The sequence below is a fragment of the Kluyveromyces marxianus genome, chromosome 4 (assembly GCF_001417885.1).
Source record: "Kluyveromyces marxianus DMKU3-1042 DNA, complete genome, chromosome 4".
NCBI lineage: Eukaryota > Fungi > Ascomycota > Saccharomycetes > Saccharomycetales > Saccharomycetaceae > Kluyveromyces > Kluyveromyces marxianus.
In genome coordinates, this window is record NC_036028.1 from 558,504 (window position 1) to 585,454 (window position 26,951).

The 26,951-nt window shown below is 38.9% G+C and overlaps 10 protein-coding genes across 10 annotated transcripts; 3 read left to right on the top strand and 7 right to left on the bottom strand.

The window, feature by feature from the left end:
* Nucleotides 1-236: 236 nt before the first annotated feature.
* Nucleotides 237-1,766, top strand: cys2 (homoserine O-acetyltransferase family protein; the record flags this gene model as incomplete). Its single annotated transcript, XM_022819528.1, has 1 exon — nt 237-1,766. One exon carries the CDS (start codon nt 237-239, stop codon nt 1,764-1,766), a length of 1,530 nt encoding a protein of 509 aa, XP_022676085.1.
* A 175-nt stretch (nt 1,767-1,941) lies between these two features.
* On the bottom strand, nt 1,942-2,790 carry MRPS28 (mitochondrial 37S ribosomal protein uS15m; the record flags this gene model as incomplete). Its single annotated transcript, XM_022819530.1, has 1 exon — nt 1,942-2,790. The coding sequence occupies one exon, from the start codon at nt 2,788-2,790 to the stop codon at nt 1,942-1,944; it is 849 nt and encodes a 282-aa protein (XP_022676086.1).
* A 765-nt stretch (nt 2,791-3,555) lies between these two features.
* GAR1 (H/ACA snoRNP pseudouridylase subunit GAR1) lies at nt 3,556-4,206 on the top strand (the record flags this gene model as incomplete). Its single annotated transcript, XM_022819531.1, has 1 exon — nt 3,556-4,206. The coding sequence occupies one exon, from the start codon at nt 3,556-3,558 to the stop codon at nt 4,204-4,206; it is 651 nt and encodes a 216-aa protein (XP_022676087.1).
* Nucleotides 4,207-4,442: 236 nt separating this feature from the next.
* MRX8 (translation initiation/elongation factor MRX8) lies at nt 4,443-5,534 on the bottom strand (the record flags this gene model as incomplete). The annotated part of the gene is made up of 1 exon (XM_022819532.1): nt 4,443-5,534. One exon carries the CDS (start codon nt 5,532-5,534, stop codon nt 4,443-4,445), a length of 1,092 nt encoding a protein of 363 aa, XP_022676088.1.
* Nucleotides 5,535-5,863: 329 nt separating this feature from the next.
* MSN5 (karyopherin MSN5) lies at nt 5,864-9,529 on the bottom strand (the record flags this gene model as incomplete). Its single annotated transcript, XM_022819533.1, has 1 exon — nt 5,864-9,529. One exon carries the CDS (start codon nt 9,527-9,529, stop codon nt 5,864-5,866), a length of 3,666 nt encoding a protein of 1,221 aa, XP_022676089.1.
* Nucleotides 9,530-10,102: 573 nt separating this feature from the next.
* Nucleotides 10,103-10,984, bottom strand: RPF1 (rRNA-binding ribosome biosynthesis protein RPF1; the record flags this gene model as incomplete). Its single annotated transcript, XM_022819534.1, has 1 exon — nt 10,103-10,984. One exon carries the CDS (start codon nt 10,982-10,984, stop codon nt 10,103-10,105), a length of 882 nt encoding a protein of 293 aa, XP_022676090.1.
* Nucleotides 10,985-11,468: 484 nt separating this feature from the next.
* On the bottom strand, nt 11,469-15,962 carry PDR5 (pleiotropic drug resistance family ABC transporter; the record flags this gene model as incomplete). The annotated part of the gene is made up of 1 exon (XM_022819535.1): nt 11,469-15,962. One exon carries the CDS (start codon nt 15,960-15,962, stop codon nt 11,469-11,471), a length of 4,494 nt encoding a protein of 1,497 aa, XP_022676091.1.
* A 1,492-nt stretch (nt 15,963-17,454) lies between these two features.
* Nucleotides 17,455-22,002, bottom strand: PDR5 (pleiotropic drug resistance family protein; the record flags this gene model as incomplete). Its single annotated transcript, XM_022819536.1, has 1 exon — nt 17,455-22,002. One exon carries the CDS (start codon nt 22,000-22,002, stop codon nt 17,455-17,457), a length of 4,548 nt encoding a protein of 1,515 aa, XP_022676092.1.
* A 1,887-nt stretch (nt 22,003-23,889) lies between these two features.
* KLMA_40246 (uncharacterized protein) lies at nt 23,890-25,872 on the top strand (the record flags this gene model as incomplete). The annotated part of the gene is made up of 1 exon (XM_022819537.1): nt 23,890-25,872. The coding sequence occupies one exon, from the start codon at nt 23,890-23,892 to the stop codon at nt 25,870-25,872; it is 1,983 nt and encodes a 660-aa protein (XP_022676093.1).
* A 336-nt stretch (nt 25,873-26,208) lies between these two features.
* RTC3 (Rtc3p) lies at nt 26,209-26,547 on the bottom strand (the record flags this gene model as incomplete). Its single annotated transcript, XM_022819538.1, has 1 exon — nt 26,209-26,547. One exon carries the CDS (start codon nt 26,545-26,547, stop codon nt 26,209-26,211), a length of 339 nt encoding a protein of 112 aa, XP_022676094.1.
* Between the last annotated feature and the right edge of the window lie 404 nt (nt 26,548-26,951).

The following is a 26,951-nucleotide window of genomic DNA, read 5'->3' on the forward strand; positions in this document are numbered from 1 at the left end:
GGTCACGTGCAATTTCTTTACTGTGGCTTTACTTCGACCTCTCTTTACTAATAACGTTACAGAGCAATTGAACGGTACAGCATAACTTCCAATAAAACTACACCTAAGACGTTATGATATTGAATGGGGATTTGGTTAATTCTTGGATTTGCAATCACTAGACTAGCATCAAGAAGCTAAAAATACTTCGAATATCTACATATTTGCTTTGTCGGTTACAGTTCTGTTGAACATCAATGGGTGTAGCTCTTCTTTCAACTTCTTTAAGGTCATTTGGGACAGCATGCAGCCATACTCGTACAGATTGGAAACGATGTATTTCTACAGCTGGAAGTCCAACGAACCCAGCAATGCAATTCCCATGTCTAGATAGATTGGAGCAGAAAACAGCTAAACTTAGAGGAGATGACTCGGAAAAATCATCTCAAGAATATAAATCATCGTCTTGTTATATGGAAGAAGACCCCACTTCTGCTTCTTCAAAGCATGATCCTGTTTATGGAAAAGTGAAAACAGGATTCAAGATATTCAGTTCTGATGATCCTATCTTTTTAGACTACGGTGGAGTATTGCCAAATTTCAAGATTGCGTATGAAACCTGGGGTAATTTAAAAGAAGATAAATCCAATGCAATTCTTATACATACCGGACTTAGTGCATCTTCTCACGCTCGCTCATCAAGTTTAAATAGTAAACCTGGTTGGTGGGAGAATTTTATTGGGCCTGGAAATCCTATCATAGACACCAATAAGTGGTTTGTTATCTGTACAAACGTCCTTGGAGGCTGTTATGGATCTACTGGGCCTTCATCATTAGATCCGGGAGATAAGAAGCCATACGCTACCAGATTTCCTATGCTTTCAATTCAAGATATGGTTAGGGCACAAAAGAGATTGATAGACCACTTTGGCATCAAAACATTAAAGGCATCTGTCGGAAGTTCTATGGGTGGAATGCAGTCGTTAGCATATGGTCAATTATTCCCTGACTCAGTAGAGAAGATTGTATCTGTATCGGCATGCGCAATGTCGCATCCCTCATCTATAGCCATGAGACATGCACAAAGACAGGTCTTAATGGCAGACCCAAACTGGAATAGAGGTTTTTATTATCCTAGTGACGAACACCCTAATAGAATACCACCTCACGTAGGAATGAAGTTAGCTAGAGAAATTGCAACGGTTACATATAGATCAGGTCCAGAATGGGAGTCTAGATTTGGAACTGAAAGGCTTGATGACGATATGCCTCCCGTACTTTGCCCTGATTTTTTGATTGAGACATACTTAGATCACCAAGGAGAAAAATTCTCGCTTGAATACGATGCCAATTCTTTCCTATACATATCAAAAACAATGGATCTATTCAGTTTGAGTTACTCGCATAAAGAACGTAGCGAAAAAAGGAGACGACAAACTGAAAATAATTTTAAACAAGGATCATTACCATCATTAAAGTTACCAGACGAACCTTACAAGTACAGGAAGAAGCGTCGCACAACGACGGTAGAGGAAAGCAGAGCAGATCTTTCCAAGGGGATGGAACCTCTTCAAAATAAGGAAATACTAGTTATCGGAGTAAAATCAGACTCTCTTTTCCCATACTGGCAGCAGCGAGAAATTGTCAAACTACTCAATGGACCAAACGACAAGGTCAAACATGTTGAGTTGGATGAAAATGCATCGTTATACGGACATGATACCTTTCTTCTTGACCTAGATGTATTAGGATCAAGTATTGGGAAATTTCTTCGCGATGAGCTTTGACTAAATACACCGATAGGACTTTCAGAAATATAATCGGAATCTTTTTCTGCAAGTATCGATATTAGTTATATACAAGATAGTTATTTTAGTATACGGCCAGTAACCCTTATCCTTATTGTCAAAGAAGATGGTAATGATTGATTAACTATTATTTTTTTTTTGTCCACTCTGAAATCTATTGTTCAGAGCTGAACATCTTTTCCTTACGTGCAGCCTTACGCTTAGCATCTGCAACCTTGTTAGAGTCTTTGATCAATATAACATCACCAAAGAATTTGTACTGTTGCATATAACGTCTGTCCATATTGAACTCAGACATAGCGGCATTGTCCGATAGACCAAGTTTTTGAATAGCCCAGAAATATCTATCAGGCTTATCCCTCTTTAGGTATCTTAAAATACTTTGTCTTTGTTGGACTAGCATTCTTAGAGCTCTAATGTTCTTGAAATCTTTTTTGTTTTCTTTGACATGCTTAGCCAAGTTTTGAATCCTTACAGTCATGACAGCAGCTTGCACTTCACTGGAACCCGTGTCACCAGGGAACCTTTGGAATTCTTCTCTAGCCAACTTAATCGCCATTTTCAATGCTTCTGCGTTACTGGCGTTTCTCATGTTAAGGATACGAAATATGGCCTCATGCTTGTTGTTCAAATCCTTGATCGACTGGTCTTCAACCAAAGAGTCTAGGCCGGCCAAACTTGCCTGTGTCTTCTTAGTTTCCTCTATGGAAACCAATAGTTTTTCAACTTCCGACCGTTCATATCCTGGAATCAAGACATTTGGTTCCTGTAGCTCCGCCATAACACGGTTTATAAAAGGCGTGTCGGGACGCCCTAGAACAGGATCCACATCATCCAGCGAATTTTTGATCTTATTCTGCTTGGCCTCGTTCAATTGCTTCCTCCGTTGAGCTTTTAGAAATTTCACAGATTTAGTGCTCGATGCGATTGCCGTACTTGAAAATGGCCTAGCCAGTGGCCTTACAAACCCTGTACGAAGCATAGGTACAATATATGAATTCATAAGTGTCTTGATAGCTCCAATGAATGTCCCAAGCGTTCTATATGGTGGCTTTGAACGAGGCTATTCTTCTATATCTTTAATTCTTTAGTTGAATGAATCCTTTTCATGCTATTTTTTTTTTTTTTCAATTTTTTTCATGTCCATTCCAAGAAGAGCAGGATGAAGTGGCATTTAACAAGAAAAGAGGGCAAAAGGAGGTTCGAACGGGAGCAACATAAGAATGGCCTACGTCTCTACCAAAGAAATACGCAAAGCGGAAAAAGGTTTCTCATAATCACGTGACTCTTTGGACACAGTAGCTAGGTATAACCTTTAAAATGAGTCCAATGATGGCCCATAATTCAAGCTGCGACAAGCTGGAAAATGAACACCAATAGAAAACTAGTTTACACCCTCTCCACCTACTTTAGAACACTTCTAGCCAACAAGGAGCCCAATTATACCAGGAGAAATTGCCATTTCTTTGATTCTTACGCTTCTTCACTACATACATTAACATTGTCCTTTTTTTTCTTTTTTCTTTGACAGTGTTCAGTTTGGACCAAAGCTTGGATAGTGAAAATTTTCCAAGTTTTAGAACTCATCGCATCGCATCTCATCTCATCTCATCACTTTTGTGCAAACATGTATTCATGAAAGGTTGTTAGTGTAGAGCTTAGTTTCATTCAATATACTATATTTATCTGTCTCTGTATTGAATAGGCTTGCTCTTGTCTTTGTTTAGAGGAATAACGTGGTAAGCATTGTACAGGCCTGCATTAACTAATGAGTTTTAGAGGTGGTAATAGAGGTGGATCCCGTGGTGGATCCCGTGGTGGATTCCGTGGAAATTCCCGTGGTGGATTTGGTAGCAGAGGTGCCCCAATGGGTCCTCCAGATTCCGTTTTAGAAATGGGTGCTTTCCTACATCCATGTGAGGGGGACATTGTATGTCGTTCAATCAATACTAAGATTCCATACTTCAATGCACCAATCTATTTGGAAAACAAAACACAAGTCGGTAAGGTCGATGAGATCTTGGGTCCTTTAAATGAGGTTTTCTTTACGATAAAATGTTCTGAAGGTGTTAAGGCAGAAAGTTTCAACGAAGGTGACAAGTTTTACATTGCTCCTGATAAATTACTACCTATAGAGAGATTCTTGCCTAAACCAAAGGTTGCTGGCCCACCAAAGCCTAAGAGAAAGAGATCAGCTGCTCCAGGCGGCCGTGGTGGATCTAGAGGTGGATTCGGTGGCTCCAGAGGCGGATTCGGTGGTCGTGGTGGATCCAGAGGTGGCTTCGGTGGTGGCCGTGGTGGCTCAAGAGGTGGCTTCGGTGGTGGCCGTGGTGGCTCCAGAGGTGGCTTCGGTGGCTCCAGAGGTGGTTCCAGAGGTGGCTTCGGTGGCCGTGGTGGTTCCAGAGGTGGAAGATACTAAATAATTATCACATGAAACTACTTTACTAAATTAAGAAAAAATAAATGAAATGTCTATTGCCATGGATTTTGTTTCTACAAGAAGCACCCCATTTAATCGGCTCATGTAGAGTCTCTAAAACAGAGTCAGAGCTAGTTCGGTAAATCCACATTTCGCATGTATAATATAAAATAAAAGCCAAATAAATTATTAATGTTTATCTTTATTTACAGGCATTGAGCTGGCTTCTTCTAACTTCAATTTTTCTTGATTTTTGAGGGCTTCACTCCGGGCGATAACCCACATGCATCCAATATTACATACCTTAGAATATCAATTCCAAACCTTTTCTGACAATGCTTGTTCGTCATAGAATTTAGAAATATAAACCTTGGGGAAGTAGGTAAGTTCAAAACATTACTCTCCTCGATGATGCGTTCAACTTGAGTCATGTCTTTTACAGTGTCCATCTTAGTAAGAACAATCTCAAACGGAATACCATTGCTTACCAGTAGATCCACCATGGTCGCATCATATTCGCTAAATCCTTGATTTGCACTAATTAGAAGGAAGCTCCGACGCAACTCCCGTCTTTTTTGCAAATAGTCCATCGTAAGTCTGCCTTGTTCTGCAGTACCTTTAGTACCATATCCGGGTGTGTCTATTATTCGAAATCTTTTCCCAACATTGAAACAATTGATAGTCTTTGTAAATCCTGCTTTCTTTGAAGCATTAGCATATTCATTTAGATGGTTCCTCGTAACTTCCGTAGTGATATTATTCAATAATGTAGATTTTCCCGAATTGCACCTGCCTAAAAATGCAATCTCCGGTAACTGGTTTATGAGTTCAAATGGTATACCTTCAGTTTTGCCATGGTACAACTTATTCTGATCTTTATGTTCTAGATGTGTAAATTCAGACTCTAACATGCTTAAATTTGGGTCTGACGCTAAGCTCTTTGAGGAGATATATGATTTCTCTTCTTCTAACAAGATTTGGGCAGCTTTTTGCCTTTTCTCCATTGCACGTCGAACCTTTTCCCCCGGTATATCATTAAATGTTGGAGCACTCCATTCAAATTGAACTTTTGCTTTATTGAAAAAAAAGTTCACCAAAGCTAAGTCTGACCTTTTTGGCTCAGGGTAGTGTTTATTATATCTATCATAGAGACTTTTAATAGTTGTCTGGAATTTGTCAGAGCCCTTCGTTTTACGGCTGTTTTCTTTGCTCACCTGTTTTTGTCGTTTTGGTGTTAAGACTCCATCAGAAGTTTGAGAGTTAACTTTAGTATTCTTAACGATAGATTTGATATCCACCTGAAGAAGCTGCCTAACTGATTGCTTCATTGGGTTCTTCTGTAATAAAGAAAGTGAAGCTGAGGAAATGTTTATCGCATTTGTCTACTTGGACCTTCCTGTGATCTCATCTCATCTCATCTATCTTCAACATACCAACATAAATGTCTGTGATTTTTTTTTTTTTTTTTTTTTTTTTTTTTTTTTTTTTGACGTAAAAATCGAGTAGTAAGTAAGCCAAACAATTAAGCTGCCTTGACACAACTACAGATAATACAAGTACGGCAACCACGAAAAGGATGTATTTAAAAAAATAACGTACTTGAAATAACATACTTATCAATGTTTATACGAAAAATGAAATCTAGTTAGTATTTACACTAGTTGTTTTCAAACAACCCACCTAAGACATCACCTTCAATATTAGGGTCCTCAAACATGTTAGATTCCGGCTTGTTTTTCCCGAGAAGTTGTTCACTTGCTCTTGCTATAACAGCCTCTCGCCTTTGTTTGATCTTTGCCTCTTGATCTGCAGAGAAATGATTATCATCTTGATCGCCATATATGTTCTTCATCCAGTCTATAAATTCGGCCGCTACTACTCTCTGGTCTTTGTAGTTATCTACTTGCTTCAAAGTGTTGTAAAGCTCTTCAATATTGTATCCTCTAGATAAATCGTAAAGGTATTGGTTAAAGTAATCGAACTCTTTTGAAAGGGTTAAGAATATGACCGTGAACGCATAAAGCGCCTCATAGAAAGAGTCTTTGAAGGCCCTCTGAGTTAGAACATTTAAAATTAGATTTGGAACGACTTCAGTGGTATAAAATCTGTCAACTTCCGGATCCTTCGCCAATGTTTCTGCTAAACAACTCTTTAATATTAGAATTGAGTTGAAAGAGCATTTGCTGTCTCTCACTGAGACAAGCCTATTTAACAACCTCAAGAATGGCGCTAGAATGTTGATATCTTCAAAGATAATCTTCCTCATCTTCATTTGATGTACTGATACTCTCATCTTAGAGGCCTGTGCATGTGATCCCACCTGTCCGACGGAATCTATTAGTAACCTTACAACAACAGTAGTGAACTGACGCAATAAATTCTCCTCAAGGATCTCTTCTGTCATTTCATCTTCATCTCTAGGAGGTGGATTTACCTCACTTTGACTATACGCAGACCACCTTTTCTCCAACAATAAATCCAATGTCTTGAACAACTTGGGTAAGAACACTGACATAAACTGTGGGGCACATTCATCAGGACAATTTCTTAGCATTGGTCTAACAGCAACATTTATTATGTGTTTCCAGCCATGTGTTGATACACCGGGACTAATCTCACCATCTGGGGTGTAAATGGCAATGGAGTCCATTATTAGGTTTGCAAGGTCGTTCACTTCGAAGAAAATTGTTCCGAGACCTGACATCGAAGCAAGAACTAAAAGAACGTATTCTCTAGTATATCTTACAATATGGCCAACAGAGTCCGCAAAGTCACGTACCGTTTGCAAAGCTTTGTTGTGCTCATCAATAAATTCATCTTTAGATTTATTGGTTGCACCAGCCTCCCAGAATCTCTCAACAGTAGAAACGCGTACGAAAGACTGTACAACAGTTGGAAGAGAAGTCCAGTTGGCTGGGTTGTGATAAGACTGAAGTTGATAAAGAAGTCTTAGGATGTATGGTAAAAACGGTACTATCCGAGGTTTCCATAGTTCTTGTAACATTCTAAATTCATCATTGCCTTTGACGCTTTGCATGGAATAATGGATAAACATCCGGGTTGCACGGACCGGAAAGATAGTCTGCCAATGTTGCGTCAAATCTGCTTTTAGTTTTTTCCCATCTTCGTCCATTTGAATGGATAATAAGTCACTATTCTCATCAATATTCCGTTTCTGGAAATATTCTGCAATTTTTACTATACCCAACCTCTCAAGGAACCAAGGGAGGTCCGTTAGGCCGACAACTGTTCCTTTGTCCGACCAAGCAGCCAATTCTGGATCAACCAACTGTGCAAACTTTTCTTCTTTGTTTGGCAATCCAGACTTTAGAACAATTGTTAATAAAAATGACTTGAATGAAATAGTTTCATGGGAACTTAGTTTTGGTAATATACCTGCAACAACATTCTCTAGATCAGGATATATTGGTTCTAAAGAGGCAGGCATTAATAATGCCATACGATTAAGTTCAATACCACAGGCATACCTTAAATCACGAACTGCATCAGACTGCTGATTCTTTTCGTTCATATCGATTTCAGGGTATTCTAAGGTAGCAGTTGTAATGATTTTTTCAAGTAAAGTGAAGAGGACATTGTCTTTCAAAATAGTTAAAAATAATGCAAAGTTCTGAATTTGTTTCTTAAGGAGCAAAGGCTCTCTCAAATTCAATGCTAAAAGCTGATTGGATAGAGTTTCTACTTTCCCAAGAATCACATCAAGCTTTTGGTTGAAAGTGGCTTCATCGGTGTACCATATTTTCCATCGTATACAACCATTGATGAAACATTCCACAATCATAAACTGAGTCAGAGCACTCAAATATGGCTCTGATTTATGATCCAAATATGTAGCGCTTAATACTTGTTGTCCATATTGCGAGCTGAAGTATTTATTGAGTCTTTCACATAACCAATCGTAAGCAAAATCTAACTGAACACATGATATTAGACGGATTATATCTCTGAGCCTTTTTCTATAACTGGAACAGTAGTTTTCATACTCTGATGTAGATTGGAAGTCTACCTCCACAAAGTTCTTAGAGACGTGATCATCAATCTGTTCATAATATATCAATGCATTCCCTGCAAATTCTAATAAGTCAGGAATAACCAGTTTATCTAAAATCGGCAAGAAGTCATCATTTCTTAAACATGCACACCAAAGGTCCAATGATAGCCCACTGACTATTAGACTAGGGTTATAGGTAGTTTTTAAAACCAATTTCATATATGCCTCAATGTTCTGCAGATCTGATATTTTGAGAACACATGTGTATAAACAAGTAATCATATCAACAAATTTCTTCATTATAGGGTATTTTGCTTCATCAACTCCTTCTGTAGGATCAAATTGGAGCTGTGAATATATAGTATCCATCAAGGTCATACTGTCAAAAACACGATTTACAATCAAATTGTAGTGATCTGTGTTACTATAAGGACGTGTTAGAAGAATATGAATAGAGTCCAAAGCAATCGATTGTGCCTTTGGGATATCCTTTGTGAGACATCTCAATAGTGCAGAGAATATATCGTTGGATATTATAACATCACTGAGTGGCCAATTTAGACAACTTTTCAATGTCTCTAATAATCTCACGATATATTGAGCGTTGTTAACATCCAATGCTGCATTCAACTCCTCACTGAAAAGCGCAAACCAACCCTTAGGGTTAGATTTGAAAAGTTCCCACTTCCCCGAATACTTATACTTCGCACTAAACATCTCCATAGGACACACTATCATAATACAAAGAGGCTGTATGATTGGTAAACGCTTCAAAATCGCGACATCCTCTAACAAGAATGTGTCTTCAAAAAGGGTCCTAAAAATAATCAACGCTAGTTCTCTCGATTCTTCACTCATTTGCCACAATTCAGTCAAACATCTATCCATATCTACCCAAGATTCCTCCAATTGTTGTTGAGATGGTTCCTCTATTTTCAAAGCTTCACCCCAAACCCTTTTGGCGACTTCCACCCATAAGAAAGCAAGTTTCTCTTTGATATACCTTGGATCATTTGGCTGCACTCTGTAATTGAGTTCCACAATCCATTTCCTCAAGGTCAGCCTTTTCTCCTCATCATAACCGCTCCAATTCCTCTTCAATGCGTTCACCAATAATCCCAAACCGAAGTGTTTTAGAATTGAATTCTGTGGATTGTTTAACGCGATTTCATAACCCCAGAAAGGAGACTCCTCTCGGTCTTTAACCTCATCCAGAAATTTTTGTGCTTCCACTCTTTTTACATTCTCCGTTTTTGGATCATAAATTACTTCTAAAGCGGTCACTACCTGAGATGCCCCTAGACCGTCCATCTCGTCTTACTGCTTATAAGTGTGAGCCACAATCGCTTGAGCTAATGCTAAATAAACAAAGACAACTCAAAGACAAAACTAGCTTTCAACAATGATGTTTTCTGTATGTTCTTTTCCAAAACTCCTCTTAGAATCTACTAAAGAACTTTGAAAGCCAGCTGAAATATCAATCTTCCGCTAAGGCTTAGTACTCTTATGATCTAGCAATCCCTCCAACTGTTATGCCCTTTTCTTTACTGAACCTTCTAAGAATTTCTGAAGCGAAAGTATCCCTCAAGTACTACTCCTACACGCTATTCAACACGAGGCCTACCAGGAAAACGAAAATACTATCAAGAAATAAAAGTACTTCGGCATTGAATCCTTAAAGGTCTTATCGAAAGTATGTATTATTATTGTTTTTGAAGCTTCCAAGATCCATTTTGCCACCTCTTAGACGAATTTCGTAAAAAATGATCACAATATCTATATAATCATGCAAATAATAAAGTAGAGTGGGATATATATATATATATATATATATATATATATATATTATAGTGTACAGAGTAAGTCCACATTGTGAAATGAGAACTATAGAACGAATTTCTTCTTCTCTTTGTCCATAGATGGTTTGTGTTCCCATTCTGTTTCTTCCTTGATACCCCTTTGCAACCTCCTTAGTTTTAGTGTGAATTGAGGGCCAAGTTCTTGAAGACCTACTTTTTCTTCATTCCTAAATATGTAACGGTGTCTGCGGAAAAAGATGTAATCTCTTTGGTTGTGTAAGGTGATGACTTGTCTACCTTCAAAGTCTGGGTTTTTTGGGAAAATAGATTGGAAAAGTTTACCCACAGTCTTACCTAACCTAGTACTAAAGTTGTTCAATATCAATTCTGGGATATGACTCGTTGGTCTACCATGGCCAACAATTTTCTCAACTTCGACGTAAGAGCTGACCTTGAAGTAGAATGTAGGACCATCGGGAAGATGTATAAATGTAAGCCCTGTTACCTTCTTTTTGTCTTCGTTAATAATAACGATATCCGTGTAGTTTCTGTTATTACAAAACTCAGCTATCTCCTTTAATTTGTAGCCAAACTTTCTCTTGACAAAAGTCACATTTGGGAACACTTCGATTAGAACATTTGCAAATTCATATGCCTTTTTCTTCGCATTGACATTGGTGGTGAGAAGAATTTTTGGTGGTTCACTACCGTTGTTGAAAAACCTACTAAGGTCATCCATTTCACCTTCAATATCTTGACCCATGGTCTCATCATAGACCCTAAGGTTATCGATAGTGTTAGGAACATTTTCTGCAAGTCTCTTCTCTTTTAGTTCGGGATTTTCCCTCTCTTCCTTAGCTCTCGCCCTTCTCATAGTGTGACGCTCTTTGTTCTGCTGATCCTTCAGCTCCGCAAAGAGCTTTTGTCTCTTTTGCTTGTTCTTGATTCTGATCTCATCGACTGCCATGTTGAACTATTATAACCTGAGTGGCTCACGTATAACTTACACACAACAAGAAACCTCGGAGTATTAGAGTTGGACTTATTAAAACATGCACCTTTACTTAAAAGCTTATCATCTCATCTCATCTCATCTCATCTCATCTCATCCTAAAATATTTCTGATTATTCGGTCGAATTTTCCGTGGTGTTTATTTCAAAAGAAAAAAAAAGAAATATAATCCCGCACGTGATTACGATTAATGACAGGAATCAAGAGAGAACATTTCACTAAAATCTAGATATGTAATGATGATACAACACAGGCAATACTACGAAATAAATATGACCTCCAAAACAACAAAAATGACACGAGACTTATATAGAGAAAGCAGTTTTTTCAATGGTTTAAAAAGAATGGGGTTGCGGTAATTAATCGGTTGTGGAATCTTTTTTGTTCTTAGCGGGATCTCTTTCATTAGCGACTCTATTCTTCTTCTTTGGAACTCTGGCTAACCAGTACAAGAACAGACAGCCGCACCAGTTGAAAATGATGTACACAAAAAATATACCAAAGTTCCTCCATCTTCTCTGTAATCAGATTTGTAATTTTTCAAAAAGGTGTTCGACTCAGAAATCCTGCAAAACCTGCAATCGCTGTTATCTTCGGGATTTTGCAAGTAGCCACCATGAGACTTGATGAAAGGAGTCATGTAGGTACCACAATTCTGTCCTTCTCTAGGACTGAAGTGAACAAATTCATAGGGCGCACATTGCGTTTTAGTGTTCGCTATTCCAGTGGAAATCAAACCATCCATGAGATACGTTAGTGGAGAAACACGGTACATGAAGTTCCAGAAACCCGGTAGGACGCCAGGACCCCCAAACACTCCGGAAAATAGCAAAGATATCATAAAGAAGATAGAGGCAATGTTTGCAGCGAGCGCATCGTGTTCTAGGCCTCCCATACATAATTGGCCCATGGAACTAATGTACGTGTAAAACTCAATGCAGAGTAACCAGAAAAGAACACCCCTCTCATGCAACTGACCGGCATAAGAAGCGTTATTATAGAAGCCAACTGGATAATAGAAAACAAAGAAAGCGACAGTTCCTAAGATTACATTAAAGGGAATTTCTACAACAAATTGGGAGAAAATAAACGCCAACCAAGAAAATGTTCTACTTGGCCGCTCCCTTGCTTCGTATAAATCCCTTTGTGAAACAAACATAGGGAGATATTGTTCACAGGCTGGACTGAACACTATAGTGAAAGTAAAGATTGCAAATAGCTGATTTTGTAGCCCTTGAAGAGTTAACTTTGCTTTGAAAAATGTGAAACCAAGTAAAATTTGTGGGAGCACAGTTAGCATAACTTTCGACCAAATATAAGAAGGCGTTCTCCAATATTGTTGGAACAAACGTTTAGTAACAATTTTGAACTGGTAAGGAAGAGATGTACCGAACTCTTTTTGCTCTTCAGTTGTATCCATAGGTTTTTTTGCCAATTCAACTTCCATCCAATCAAGTTCCTTTTGTACCATCCTGTACTCTTCGGAGTTTCTCCATATTTCGTGATAGTCTACAGTAGTCGATGAGCCCGGCGCGGCTCCAATAACTTCCAACATCCATTCTGCAGGATTGGCACCTTCTGGACATTTGTGAGCTCCATTTCTCTCGAAATAATCAATCATGGTCTGGCAACCGTGGCCTAAATCACCGAAATATACAGTTTTACCACCTTTCTGCAAAAATAAGAGCCTATCGAATTCTTGCATTAACAAAGCAGAAGGCTGATGGATGGTACATAGAATAGCCTGGCCATGGTCAGCCAATTTCCTCATTAGCTGACACACTGACCAGGCTGTCTGAGAGTCCAAACCAGACGTCGGCTCATCTAAGAATAACAACAATTTAGGTCTGGCAGCCAACTCTACACCGATAGTCAATCTCTTTCTCTGTTCGACATTCAAACCTTCACCAGTAACACCTACCACAGCGTCAGCATACTTTTCCATCCCCAACATGCGGATGACGTGCTCTACGTATCTATTCTTATCTTCGATAGAAACCGACGATGGCTGACGTAAGTATGCTGAAAATCTCAAGGATTCCCTAACGGTAGCTGTTGACAAGTGTAGATCCTGTTGTTGACAATAACCAATAGAACGTGGGAAAGAATTATCACGTAAGTGACCGTTAACAAACATGTCACCGGTGATGACACCCATTGTGACTCTCGAGGCCAAACAATCTAACAAAGTTGTTTTACCAGCACCGGAAGAACCCATCAAGGCTGTCAAAGTTCCTGGCTTCACCCAACCATCGACATTTGATAAAATACGACGGGTTTCTTTCTTGATTTGCACATCATAACAGACATTTCTCCAATGGAAGATCGCTCCTGATTTCTCTAACGCAATTGCCGACTGTTTCTCATCTACGGATTCATTAGAATCTTCCTGCGAGTCCTGTAAGAGCTTACGGTCTGTAATCCCACCTTCTGGATCTTCACCTGTTTCAACATCGGATTTTGGCCTTGAAAGAGCTTCTTTTTTAGCTTTCTTGAGGACTGCTTTAGGGAACACTAGGATTTCACCCTTTTGTACTGCACTTTCGTTATATTCGCAGAATAACAAGTAGACAGCACTGAAGAATATGAAATACGCAAGGGCAATACCGAAACCTCTCCACCTATGGGAAGGATCATAACCATAAGATTGTACAATAAAATCTTTACCTGAGACATAAGGTAAGCCTGGTTTTGAGCCAACAGTATTACAGACTTTTTCCGTGGCGCTGACGTTTTCATACCCAGGACCTGATGGTATAAATACTGCACATGGGAAGTCTCTTCCATTGAACTCATTAATCATCAATGATTCAAAGACATAAGATACTGGATTAATATACCAAAGCCACTTTGACCAACCAAGCATATTTTTCTTTGGTATAGTAAAGCCAACGTATAATGTTATTATTAATAAAAGCACTGATGAAGGTACCATAGCTTCTGGTAAAGTTTTAGCAGCAGAACCAAGGCACCTGAAAATAGAGGACATCACCAAAGTGGACAAGAAATTCATCATGAAGTAAAAGAAGAACGGTCCAGGTTCTCTTCTAAAGTTTGCCATGAAGTAAAGGATCACATTGAAAAAGACTGCGGTGATAAATTTTCCAGGAAGTTCCGATATCATCGAAGCCAATGCATCTGCAGAAGGGTGGTACAACGAGTACCTCTTGTGTTTTTCAATTATCGGTCTTGCCTCATACAAAGAAAATATTTCTAGCATTGACGAGAAAGCATTGAAAAGAACTGAGATATAGAGGGCTGCTCCTCGGAAAAAGAACGTGTTTGTAGTAGTATGCTTCATAGATTTATAGAATGCCGATCCTAAGATCAAGGACATGCAAGTATTACTCACTATTGTTCCCAAAGTAATTGAGTAGCTTCTTCTTATACGCAAGATATTCCTTAGGGTTAGGTATTTTACTTGCATACCATAGTTCACGATATAAGGAGATCCCTTTCTTTGCCCATCGCTTTGTCTTGCTATGTGTGATTCCTCCAATTCTTGAAGGCTCTTAGCGGAGTCTTTACTCAACTCTTCTTCAATATCGGCACGAAGTTGCTTATATTCTGGTGAGTTTCTCCAGTATTCTTCCATTTCTTTAGCAGTGGATGGAATAAATCTCCCTTCTTTAACATAATCTTGATTCACAATTCTTTCAGCAGGGTTGGTCACAGATGTTAGAAAATCGGCTGTAGTCTGCCTAGGTGGGCAAACGTATCCCATATTTTCGAAGTACTTTTTGGCATCCTTGGCGTATCCGAAAAAGATCTGGAAACCTTCATCTAGAACACATACCTTGTCAAAAAGATCATAGGTATCCTGAGAACATTGGTAGATAGCTATTACAGCAGTAGAACCAGAGATATCGGTACTTGTTTTCAACGCACGAATGAATTCCAAGGCTGTTGCAGAATCTAGACCGCGGGTAGCGTTATCCCAGCACTGGAATTTAGATCCGCAAATAGTAACCTCAGCGATAGAAACACGTTTACGTTCACCACCAGACACACCTCTGACTAAATCACCACCGACCTTTGTATTTTTTGTGTGGGATAACCCATAGGTAGCCATGGCGACCTCTGTGATATGTTTGGCGAATTCTTCTCTCGACACACCCTTAATACGATTGGAAGGTGTTGCTAGAAGAGCAACATTGTATAAAGTCTCGTAAACCGTTAGATGGGGGAAATGAATATCACCTTCTGCGTTGTAGACGACTTCACCACGGAAATGTTTTTTAATGACTTTTGGGTCTAATCCATTATATGATATGGTAGAATTTGGATCAATGCTATAACCTTCGACATTAGCGGAGATGGTCTTTAGGAGAGTGGAGCAACCAGCACCTGGACGTCCTAGGACAACCAAGAGTTCCCCAGGTTTCACTAAACCGTCCATGGGCTTTAAAATATCGAAAAGGTCTTCCTCCTTGGTGGCGGAAAAATGCCTTTTAATTTTACCCAAGTATTTTCCCGGAAGCGTAGTTACTGTGCTCTGGTATGAGACATCATTCGAGTCCCCAAATGCTCGAAGGTCTTTCCAGCAGCATCCGATAGTATAATGCTTATAATATTCTGGGTCTTGCATAGAGAAAGCGACCATATTTTTGATCCACGCAGCGGAGGAAAAATGCTCAGAGTTAGGATCGAGTCGAGCATCATACCCGGGCGCCGAGGGGTCCAAATATACTGGATTGACCCCTTCATGTACCCCACTGAAGATCGATGTTATACTCTTGTTATCATCATGCTCAGATTCGTCATTGGTAGATATATGCGAGTTGAACGCAGCTGGGTATCTTTGTTTGTCGATGCTGGCTCGAGAAAGCGATCGCGCTAGTTCCTTAACCTGTCTCTCAACCTGCTGATCAAACCCATGGTATTCAGGTTGATAATTGCTAGGCTCACTTTGACTCTTTATACCGAAATTCATTTTTATCTAATTTTTCCTATACGCTTATTTTCTGACCCTTTCAGAACTCATAAGAAATACTATCATACATATATATGTATCTTCAAACGTGTAACAAACGACAGCCATACCATCATGAGATTTCAACAACAAAATGTGATCAGTCTGTACCTTATATATATGCATTCAAAAAAAAATGCTCTCGATCATTTAATGAATGCGTTTGCAATGCAGCACAAAATGGAGCGTGCGGAGCTGCACACACTATCCCAACAACTCCGCATACATTAATTATCTTCACATTTTGTTCCATGGGTCCTGAGACAATGCATATCGATACCCTATTCATACTCTCAAGACCCCTAATGGTCCCAAAAGATGCTAAACGCCAAAGAAACACACGTAGGGAGACAGCAATTGGCTTTTTATTCACTTTTGGAAAAAGGACCCTTTTGACTTAGCCAAGAAAATAATAATCAGCAGGAAGGTTCTGCATGAGATGCGCTTTTTTTTAGGCAACAAAAAAAACACAGCCTTTCCTTCCCAGTCAAATCCGCAATGCATGTGACAAGGGGCCTCGTGGGGGGAAAAAGGAATTCAGTTTAGAGTAGGCCCGGATAAGGCAGTTCAATCTGAGTTCCGTGTGTGCTTTTTTTGTTCCGTGGAAGCGAGGTACGGCTGATTTGATTTGTTCCATTATGACGAAGACATGATGAAAGGCACGATCTCAACCGCTAAGCGGAAAAAAAAGGCCAGGCCCGGGTTATTTATTCTTTTGAGCACACTTCAGTAGTAAGAGTGTCAGGAAAGAGGTGGACGATCCCATGGATGATATAGCTGCAGTGTGGAGCAAGAGGGTCTAATATTTGATCGTGCGCTTTCTTGAATGTAATACCAAACAAACAAACAAAAAGGTGACATATGAGAGAGAAAAGAGAAAGCCTCCTTGCAATAATAGCTATTGCGTTCTACAATAATTCCGCCACATTATATGTGATACAACGTTGGCACTTTTTTTCCCGCTGTCGAGCCAACAAAATTCAATGACCTTTAAAAGTAAATTATCACAGCCCCTCGGAAAGGATCGAAGTAGAAAAAAAAAGGACAGAAAGTACAGAATTTCTCTTAGCAGCGCATTCCTGTGCCAAGCAATTTGTTACGTATCGTCAGTGCCATTATATAACACACTGCCATGAGTGTTTTTTTTTGTTTTTTTTTTGGCCCAACCTGGAATGGTCGGTCCTTTTTATACAGAAGAAGAGTACCCTCTTTTATAATCACTGACACGTGATATAGAAAGGCAGAAATTAATAAGGGGATAAAAAAGTAAAAAACACACAGCACGGTTATTAGCGCTAAACGTCCGATACAAACAAACTCCTCATTATAGCCGTTAAAGGGAGGAAGATGTCATAGCTAATACCAATTGGTATTACCTAATAATGATTTTACTGTTTATTTATATATATGTAAGATAAGATGCATTAAAACATGGGAAATCAATTAAGTGTAACTACACTTCTTCCTTGTTTTTGTTCTCTTGGTTGTTAAGTTTGTCTGGATTTCTTTCGTTCGAGACTCTATTCTTCTTCTTTGGCACTCTAGCTAACCAGTACAAGAACATACATGCGGCCCAGTCAAAAACAATAAACACTAGGAAAATACCGAAGTTCCTCCATCTCTTATGATATGATGATTTGAAGCTCTGTAAGAAAGTGTTTGATTCTGAGATTTTGCAGTAGCTACAGTCGTTGGTAGCGTCAGGATTCGCCAAATATCCACCGAATGCCTTAATATAGTTTGCCAAGTACTTACCACAGGTTTGGCCAGATTTAGGATTGAAATGGACATACTCATAATCAGCACATACGGCTTTAGTGTTTGCAAGTCCAGTAGATAGTAGACCATCGATGAAGTATGTTAAAGGTGAAACCCGGTACATGAAGTTCCAGAACTTCGGTAAGACACCTGGTCCACCAAAGACACCACAGAACATCAAAGACATGGTAAAGAGAATAGAGGAAATGTTACCTGCAGATTCTGCATGTTCCAACCCCGCAATACACAATTGTGCCATCGAACTAATATAGATGTAAAACTCAACGCAGAATAGCCAGAAAAGCACACCTCTCTCGTGTAATTGTCCAGCGTAGGAGGCATTGTTATAGAAACCAACTGGGTAGTAGAAAACGAAAAAGGCAACGGTACCTAGAAGGATATTGAATGGAATTTCCACAATTATCTGAGAGTAAATAAATGCCAGCCAAGAGAAGGTTCTGCTTGGCCGTTCCCTTGCCTCGTACAAATCTCTTTGCGAAACAAATAATGGTAGATATTGTTGGCAAGCAGGATTGAAAATAATAGTGAAGGTAAAGGTGGCAAACATTTGGTTCTGTAATCCTTGTAGAGTCAGCTTTGCTTTGAAAAAGGTGAATCCAATGAATATCTGCGAAAAGACGGTCAAGAAGGCTTTGGACCAGATATAAGAAGGTGTTCTCCAATATTGTTGGAATAAACGTGTAGTGACAATTTTGAACTGGTAAGGTAAAGATGTAGCGAACTCATTTTGTTCTTCAGTTGTATCCATAGGCTTTTTTGCCAATTCAACTTCCATCCAATCAAGTTCCTTTTGTACCATCCTGTACTCTTCGGAGTTTCTCCATACTTCGTGATAGTCTACAGTACTCGATGAGCCCGGTGCGGCTCCAATGACTTCCAACATCCATTCTGCAGGATTGGCACCTTCTGGACATTTGTGAGCTCCATTTCTCTCGAAATAATCAATCATGGTCTGGCAACCGTGGCCTAAATCACCGAAATATACAGTTTTACCACCTTTCTGCAAAAATAAGAGCCTATCGAATTCTTGCATTAACAAAGCAGAAGGCTGATGGATGGTACATAGAATAGCCTGGCCATGGTCAGCCAATTTCCTCATTAGCTGACACACTGACCAGGCTGTCTGAGAGTCCAAACCAGACGTCGGCTCATCTAAGAATAACAACAATTTAGGTCTGGCAGCCAACTCTACACCGATAGTCAATCTCTTTCTCTGTTCGACATTCAAACCTTCACCAGTAACACCTACCACAGCGTCAGCATACTTTTCCATCCCCAACATGCGGATGACGTGCTCTACGTATCTATTCTTATCTTCGATAGAAACCGACGATGGCTGACGTAAGTATGCTGAAAATCTCAAGGATTCCCTAACGGTAGCTGTTGACAAGTGTAGATCCTGTTGTTGACAATAACCAATAGAACGTGGGAAAGAATTATCACGTAAGTGACCGTTAACAAACATGTCACCGGTGATGACACCCATTGTGACTCTCGAGGCCAAACAATCTAACAAAGTTGTTTTACCAGCACCGGAAGAACCCATCAAGGCTGTCAAAGTTCCTGGCTTCACCCAACCATCGACATTTGATAAAATACGACGGGTTTCTTTCTTGATTTGCACATCATAACAGACATTTCTCCAATGGAAGATCGCTCCTGATTTCTCTAACGCAATTGCCGACTGTTTCTCATCTACGGATTCATTAGAATCTTCCTGCGAGTCCTGTAAGAGCTTACGGTCTGTAATCCCACCTTCTGGATCTTCACCTGTTTCAACATCGGATTTTGGCCTTGAAAGAGCTTCTTTTTTAGCTTTCTTGAGGACTGCTTTAGGGAACACTAGGATTTCACCCTTTTGTACTGCACTTTCGTTATATTCGCAGAATAACAAGTAGACAGCACTGAAGAATATGAAATACGCAAGGGCAATACCGAAACCTCTCCACCTATGGGAAGGATCATAACCATAAGATTGTACAATAAAATCTTTACCTGAGACATAAGGTAAGCCTGGTTTTGAGCCAACAGTATTACAGACTTTTTCCGTGGCGCTGACGTTTTCATACCCAGGACCTGATGGTATAAATACTGCACATGGGAAGTCTCTTCCATTGAACTCATTAATCATCAATGATTCAAAGACATAAGATACTGGATTAATATACCAGATCCACTTAGACCACCCCAACAAACTCTTTTTTGGAACAGAAAAACCGACATATAATGAAATAGCTAATAACAATATTGATGATGGCACCATTGCCTCAGACAATGTTTTAGCAGCAGCACCAATACATCTAAAAATGGAGGACATCACTAAAGTTGCCAAAAAGCTCATCATGAAGTAAAAGAAAAAAGGACCAGGTTCCCTTCTAAAGTTAGCCATGAAATATAAGATCAAATTGAAGCAGATTGCTGTAACAATCTTTGCAGGCAGTTCTGACATCATTGATGCCAAAGCATCCGCTGATGGGTGGTATAACGAGTATCTCTTGTGCTTTTCAGTAATTGGTCTTGCTTCATACAAGGTGAAGATCTCTAACATAGAGGAAAAGGAATTAAAAAGAACAGCGGTAAACATGGCAGCTCCTCGGTAAAAGAAGGTATTTGTATTGGTATGCTTCATGGATTTATAAAAGATAGATCCAAGAATCAAAGACATGAATATGTTACCGAAAATAGACCCCAAAGTGACTGAAAAACTTCTTTTTATACGCATAATATTCCGTATGGTTAGGTACTTCACTTGCATACGATAGTTCACAATATAGGGAGAGCCTTTTCTTTGACCCTTGGATTGTTTTGCTACATGTGATTCCTGCAATTGCTGAAAGTTCTTAGCGGAGTCTTTACTCAACTCTTCTTCGATATCGGCATGAAGTTGCTTATATTCTGGTGAGTTTCTCCAGTATTCTTCCATTTCTTTAGCAGTGGATGGAATAAATCTCCCTTCTTTAACATAATCTTGGTTCACAATTCTTTCAGCAGGGTTTGTTACGGCTGTTAGGAAATCGGCAGTGGTTTGTCTTGCTGGAGAAACGTATCCCATATTTTCGAAGTACTTTTTGGCATCCTTGGCGTATCCGAAAAAGATCTGGTAACCTTCATCTAGAACACAAACCTTGTCAAAAAGATCATATGCGTCCTGGGAACATTGGTAGATAGCTATTACAGCAGTAGAACCAGAGATATCGGTACTTGTTTTCAACGCACGAATGAATTCCAAGGCTGTTGCAGAATCTAGACCACGGGTAGCGTTATCCCAGCACTGGAATTTGGATCCACAAATAGTAACCTCAGCGATAGACACACGTTTACGTTCACCACCAGACACACCTCTGACTAAATCACCACCGACTTTTGTATTTTTTGTATGGGACAACCCATAGGTAGCCATGGCGACCTCTGTGATATGTTTGGCGAATTCTTCTCTCGACACACCCTTAATACGATTGGAAGGTGTTGCTAGAAGAGCGACAATGTTCAACGTCTCGTAAACCGTTAGATGGGGGAAATGAATATCACCTTCTGCGTTGTAGACGACTTCACCACGGAAATGTTTTTTAATGACTTTTGGGTCTAATCCATTATATGATATGGTAGAATTTGGGTCAATGCTATAACCTTCGACATTAGCGGAGATGGTCTTTAGGAGAGTGGAGCAACCGGCACCTGGACGCCCTAGGACAACCAAGAGTTCCCCGGGTTTCACTAAACCGTCCATGGGCTTTAAAATATCGAAAACGTCTTCCTCCTTAGTTGCAGTAAAATGCCTCTTGATTTTACCCAAGTATTTTCCCGGAAGCGTAGTTACTGTGCTCTGGTATGAGACATCATTTGAGTCTCCAAATGCTCGAAGGTCTTTCCAGCAGCATCCGATGGTATAATGTTTATAATAGTCTGGGTCTTGCATAGAGAAAGCGACCATATTTTTGACCCATGCAGCGGAGGAAAAATGCTCAGAGTTAGGATCGAGTCGAGCATCATACCCAGGCGCCGAGGGGTCCAGGAATACTGGATTTACACCAGAATAACTTGAACTAAAGATAGATTTAACTTCATCAAATTTAGAAGCGCCATTTCCGCTTGCCTGGAGGGAGATTTGTCTGTTCAGACTAGTGCGCGAAAGTGTTCGAGCGAGGGCTTTAATATGTTCTTCAGTCTTACTATCTAAGCCATGATATCCATCCGGCTTAGAAGATGAACTATCAGTTTCCATCTTGACCTTAAACTTGTTATTCTTAAAGTTGCTTCCCTTTTCTGTAGATTTTTTCGTTTTTCTTCTTTCAGTCAGAGTTGTTATTGAGTATTATAGAATATAATGATGAACCCTGTTAATCCGTTCACAATATAAGCACTATGGTGATAAACCCAACAACAGCAAGGGAAATTTCTCTGTATTATATCGAATCGAATAAAACAATGAAAATCAACAATTCCGGGCGTTACTTTTAACTTCTTAACTTTTGTTTAGTTGAACCCTAGCTAACGTATCGGTTGTTAATTATATGCAAGGAATGTTGTTGTTTCAAATTCAAACTAAATAGATTAACTTAAATGACAAGGTATTATAAAATATGAAGGAGTGAGAGAGCGCATTGGTTATGATCGAACATCAACTCACCACCATATATATATATGTATGGCATCCCTACAGATGCTATGTTGTGATTTCAGCATCTATGTGTATACTTTCCAGATATAAGACTGCCTGCCATATTCTTTTTTTTTTTTTTTTTCATGAACTATTCATTCCGGAGATATATCCATGGCCCAAAAAAAAACTACTACCCGTCACCCGCACTAAAAAAGCTAGATAGCCATTCTACAAGCATGCGAATAAGCACAGCTCAGTACGTGAAACAGCAGCCCAATACGGCTATTACATTAACATTATCCGCTCTCTATAGATATATGGGTTTCACTAACAAAATAAGGAGCAAAAAGGATGTAGGAAAGTTACGATTAATAATAGGAGATGTGTGAGAAAAGACCCTGACGTAAAATACATTATCATTATATATACCGTTACAGAGACAAAGCGCTAGAAGGCTTTTGAACTAGATTAAGAGAAAGTAGAGGCATAAGCGTACAGATCCAGGGGCGAGTGCTCCAGTGTAGTAATTTAATGTGTAACAAGGGTCCTCTAATGCACCTACTTTCGCTCGATAACTTAAGAGTATGAAGAAACTAAGCTAGTTAGCGACCTCCAGATAGAATCCTATCTATACCCTTTGTACCACTGTAGCACTTAAAAAAAAAAAAAGGGTCGTTGATCTCGGAACCTTCTTGTTCCGTGGAATAAAAATTTCTTCAGAAAAACGGTTCCGGTATTCTTGTAGTTTATACTGTAATTTTAAGTCCCGATTGGAAAAAAAACGGGTTGGGGAAAAGTGTTTCCGCGGAAGAGCGGATTTGGCTAATATAGGGTCCCTCCAGTTCCGAAAAGTGGAAAAGTGTATCCGGGTAACAAGGTGCATTTTCCACCCGTTTGTTGTTGGTAGAATTTTGTGTCTTTTTGTCGTTTGACGCTCGTCATTTTTAGAGCTTTTTAAAGAAGGTTGTTGGGTGAGATATTGAAATATGTGGAATCAATTCCTAGGGCGAAAGATTCCAAATGTATCTTTCTTATTATGAAAGGTATACCAGGCATACACAGGGAAGTCCTTAAATATATATCTCACTTTTGGGACGGGTAACACCGTCTCTATTCCTCTTGGCGTAATTGTGTTTTTTTTTTTTTGTACCTGTCACAAGATGAACGACAGAATCTTGAAACTCTTTGACGGTTTGACGCAATTGATCCAGAGAATCTAAACTCTACGTTTATTCTACATTAGCTATTCACAAAGAAAGTGCTTTATAATTTATGACTATAGGATTTATAAAAGTTCAATATTTGAAAAACTATCATTTGCCATATATTCAGCATCAGTCTCGCTACCACGGTCGTACCACAAACCATCATTGCTACACAATTAATACAAACCTTCGCTTTTTGCTTACTTATAAGAGTTCACACAAAGTTTACTAGATAAAATAGAAACAGGACATACACACATTAACCGCTTTGGTTGTCTTCAAAAAAAAAAAAGCAAGTACTATTATGACTTCTATGCAGTATACACTAGCAAGTCCAATTGAGTTTTTATCTCGGCTCCTTGATAGAAAAATCAATGAATCTGTAGGGGTTACAGAGGAGACTGTAGATGATATTCAAAGAAGATATTTGTTCATGGAATTTATCAGCTCTGAGACTGAATACTTAGAAATGCTTAAGTTGTTTGAACAAACCTATTTGGCGAAGCTTAACAGGTCGGACCATTTAGCCTGGCAAATGACTTACAGAATAGTACAGAACCTTGTCAGCGGTCATGATAAGCTCTTGCGCAAGGTTTTCGAGTGGCTTGAGTTACCAATATCTGTGGATGACAATAAAGCAGAGATCAATTGGGAATTACATGTGTCTCAAATTGGTGACAAATTCCAATCACTAGAATCGTTATCGGGGTTCATTCAAGTTTACGTCCAAAAGCTATTAGAATTGGAACCACACTATAAGGACTATGTTTACCATTATTCTCTTTGCAACACCTTCAAGAAACATGGTATCTTCAATGCCAAATTGGTGAAGCAGCTATCCCAAATGGAGCCAATGTTGAAGAAATTTCAACAACAACGTCTCAATTCACAATCAACGGATTTATTCAGAAGAAATATATCATTTGAATCTTTAAGACATCTCCCTGTTGCTAGATTGGGTCATTATAAGGTGTTTTTTGACTCCTTCTTAAAATCTACTGAAGCATTTCCTTCTCAAACAAGTGGCAGAAACTCAGCAAGCACAAACCAAAGCCGTTCTGACGTGCAAAGTGTGGTTGCTCAGATTAGCCCAAGACCTACTGCATCATTCAGCGACGATTATTCTTTCACAGATAATTTGGAGGTATTTAAAGTCTGCATAATGTCAGTACAACATATGCTTTTGAGGATAGATGGTGTCAATTTCTCCAACATAGTTGACAAACAAACACAAAGAATATCGACAAAACTTAAATTCAAGTATCCCGAAGAGTATGTCCCAGTGTCTGCATTAGGAATTCCACATTTAACGGGAATATTGAATACTGTTTGGGTTGAGGTAAGTGAAAGTCAGAAAGTATGGACTAATACTGTTAGATCCATTGATTCATGGAGGAGAAAGAAAACCCTGTATCCATATTTTGTACCAAAGGGTAAGCAACTTGGGGCCTTTTTATACAAGTCATATTTGATATTAGCAAGAATCCCTATGGTCTCTGTGAACGACCTTCAAAACCAACCCGTTGATACTCAGTGGTCGATCAAATTTGCCTTACCTTTAACGAATTGTAAAATAATTCCAATTGACAAGGAACAAAACAAATATAATGAAATTGGGTTACAGGACGATCTAGAACCAAATATCAAGCTGTTTAAATTAGAATGGTTTTTGTATGGCGATGTGTTTGAGACCATTTTTGTGTTTGACAATTACTATGATTATAACCAATGGTTCCAACATTTGCAGACGATAATAGATTTAAATGGATTCACTTCTAAACCAATGGAAGCAGAATCTGTGGAAAACTATTATCAAATGGGGAACTCAGCATATGCACCATTAAGAATTGCTCCAAAGTTGACTTTCGCGGATGCTGTCTCTAAAACAGCGAACCAAAATCTTACCAGAAGACAGTACAGTCTTATAAATCATCAGGTACATGATTATTATTATTACACGAGCTTTAAGTTGAATATTTCATTTAATGCAATGAAATGTGGCCCCACGAATGACAAAAGTGGTATTGTGTTTTCAAGGGACAAGTACTCATTTTTAGAAAGACAATTGCTAATGATACAACACCCGTACGCTCTTGGCCCACTCGAAAGTAGATATTCGAATCCGATCACAGACTTTCAAACCGAGTCTAATTTACGCTCAGATTCTAATATAGGCTCTCTTTTAGCAACTAATATGTCCCTAGCACCATCCCATACGCCTTCACTTAGATCTTTCACAACTCTTAGGTCAAAATGCTCTGATTTCAAAGCGCTCTTTAAAAAATGAAACTACAACTTAGCTTGCTTTATAGATGTACCATCAAGTCAGAATGTTCATTCTTTCCTATAACATAAATCAATTTATAAAATAATATATATGCCTTTTTAGCCATGAAAGAGCTTACTCAAACTAATAATATATTGATGTCGAGAACAAACTCGTATCTGAATTATGCTAGGATGCGCTAAATACGTCTGACTTCTTCGTTTTTTTTATTTTTTTTATTTTTTTGATCTGCGAAAACGTTCATAATTTCAAGCAAGACCTTTTTTGGAGGTTTAAACCCCTAATTCACGCTACCAGCGTACATTATCGCTCTCTGGTTCATAGATCACAGAATATTCAATATGCACCATTGGAATCATTGGTAGAGGAGTATTTCTTCTTGTTGACATTGGTAGAACTCAAAGGCTTACCATTCTTTAAGATCAAATCAAGTACCTCTTCTGTAGTTTTCTTTGGACCAAATTCGTTTTCTATCTGTGACTTTGAAGCCTCTCCCAATTCACCTTCAGAACCACGAGCATCCTGGTTGGCAAATACTTTGAACAAAGAAACAGCCTCTGTCAAGTTATTAATATTACTGTTCTTTAAGTAGTCTTGCACCTTTTCTTCAGAGTTTACAAAAATGATAAAGTCGGTCTCTTCACCTTTGTAGAAATATTTGATTGGAGAAGACATTTTCTATTGGTTATTAATGATGTTTTTAAATCTTGAGTTAAGTATCTAATTGGTAGCACTTGTTGCTTATAATGCTGCTAATGCTTTTGATGATCTTGTATTTAATGAATTAATTGATCAAAATATTAAAGAAGCATCACATCCCAATGTAAGAGATGATAATACAATCAATTAGGAACCCCCTGTTATTTATATTCGACTACTTTATGGACGTCTCTTTTTTATTGCTCTTAAAGCTTCGAATCCATTCTCTCCGTATACTGAGTGTTCATTACAGTGCCCCACCGTATAGAATTTATAAAATCGATTACGTAACCTTAATGGCTAGCTGCAATGGCACCTGAAAGCAAAAATTGAGGACTTTTATTAACTGGAGGCAACTAGTAAAGACAGGGACAAACGCT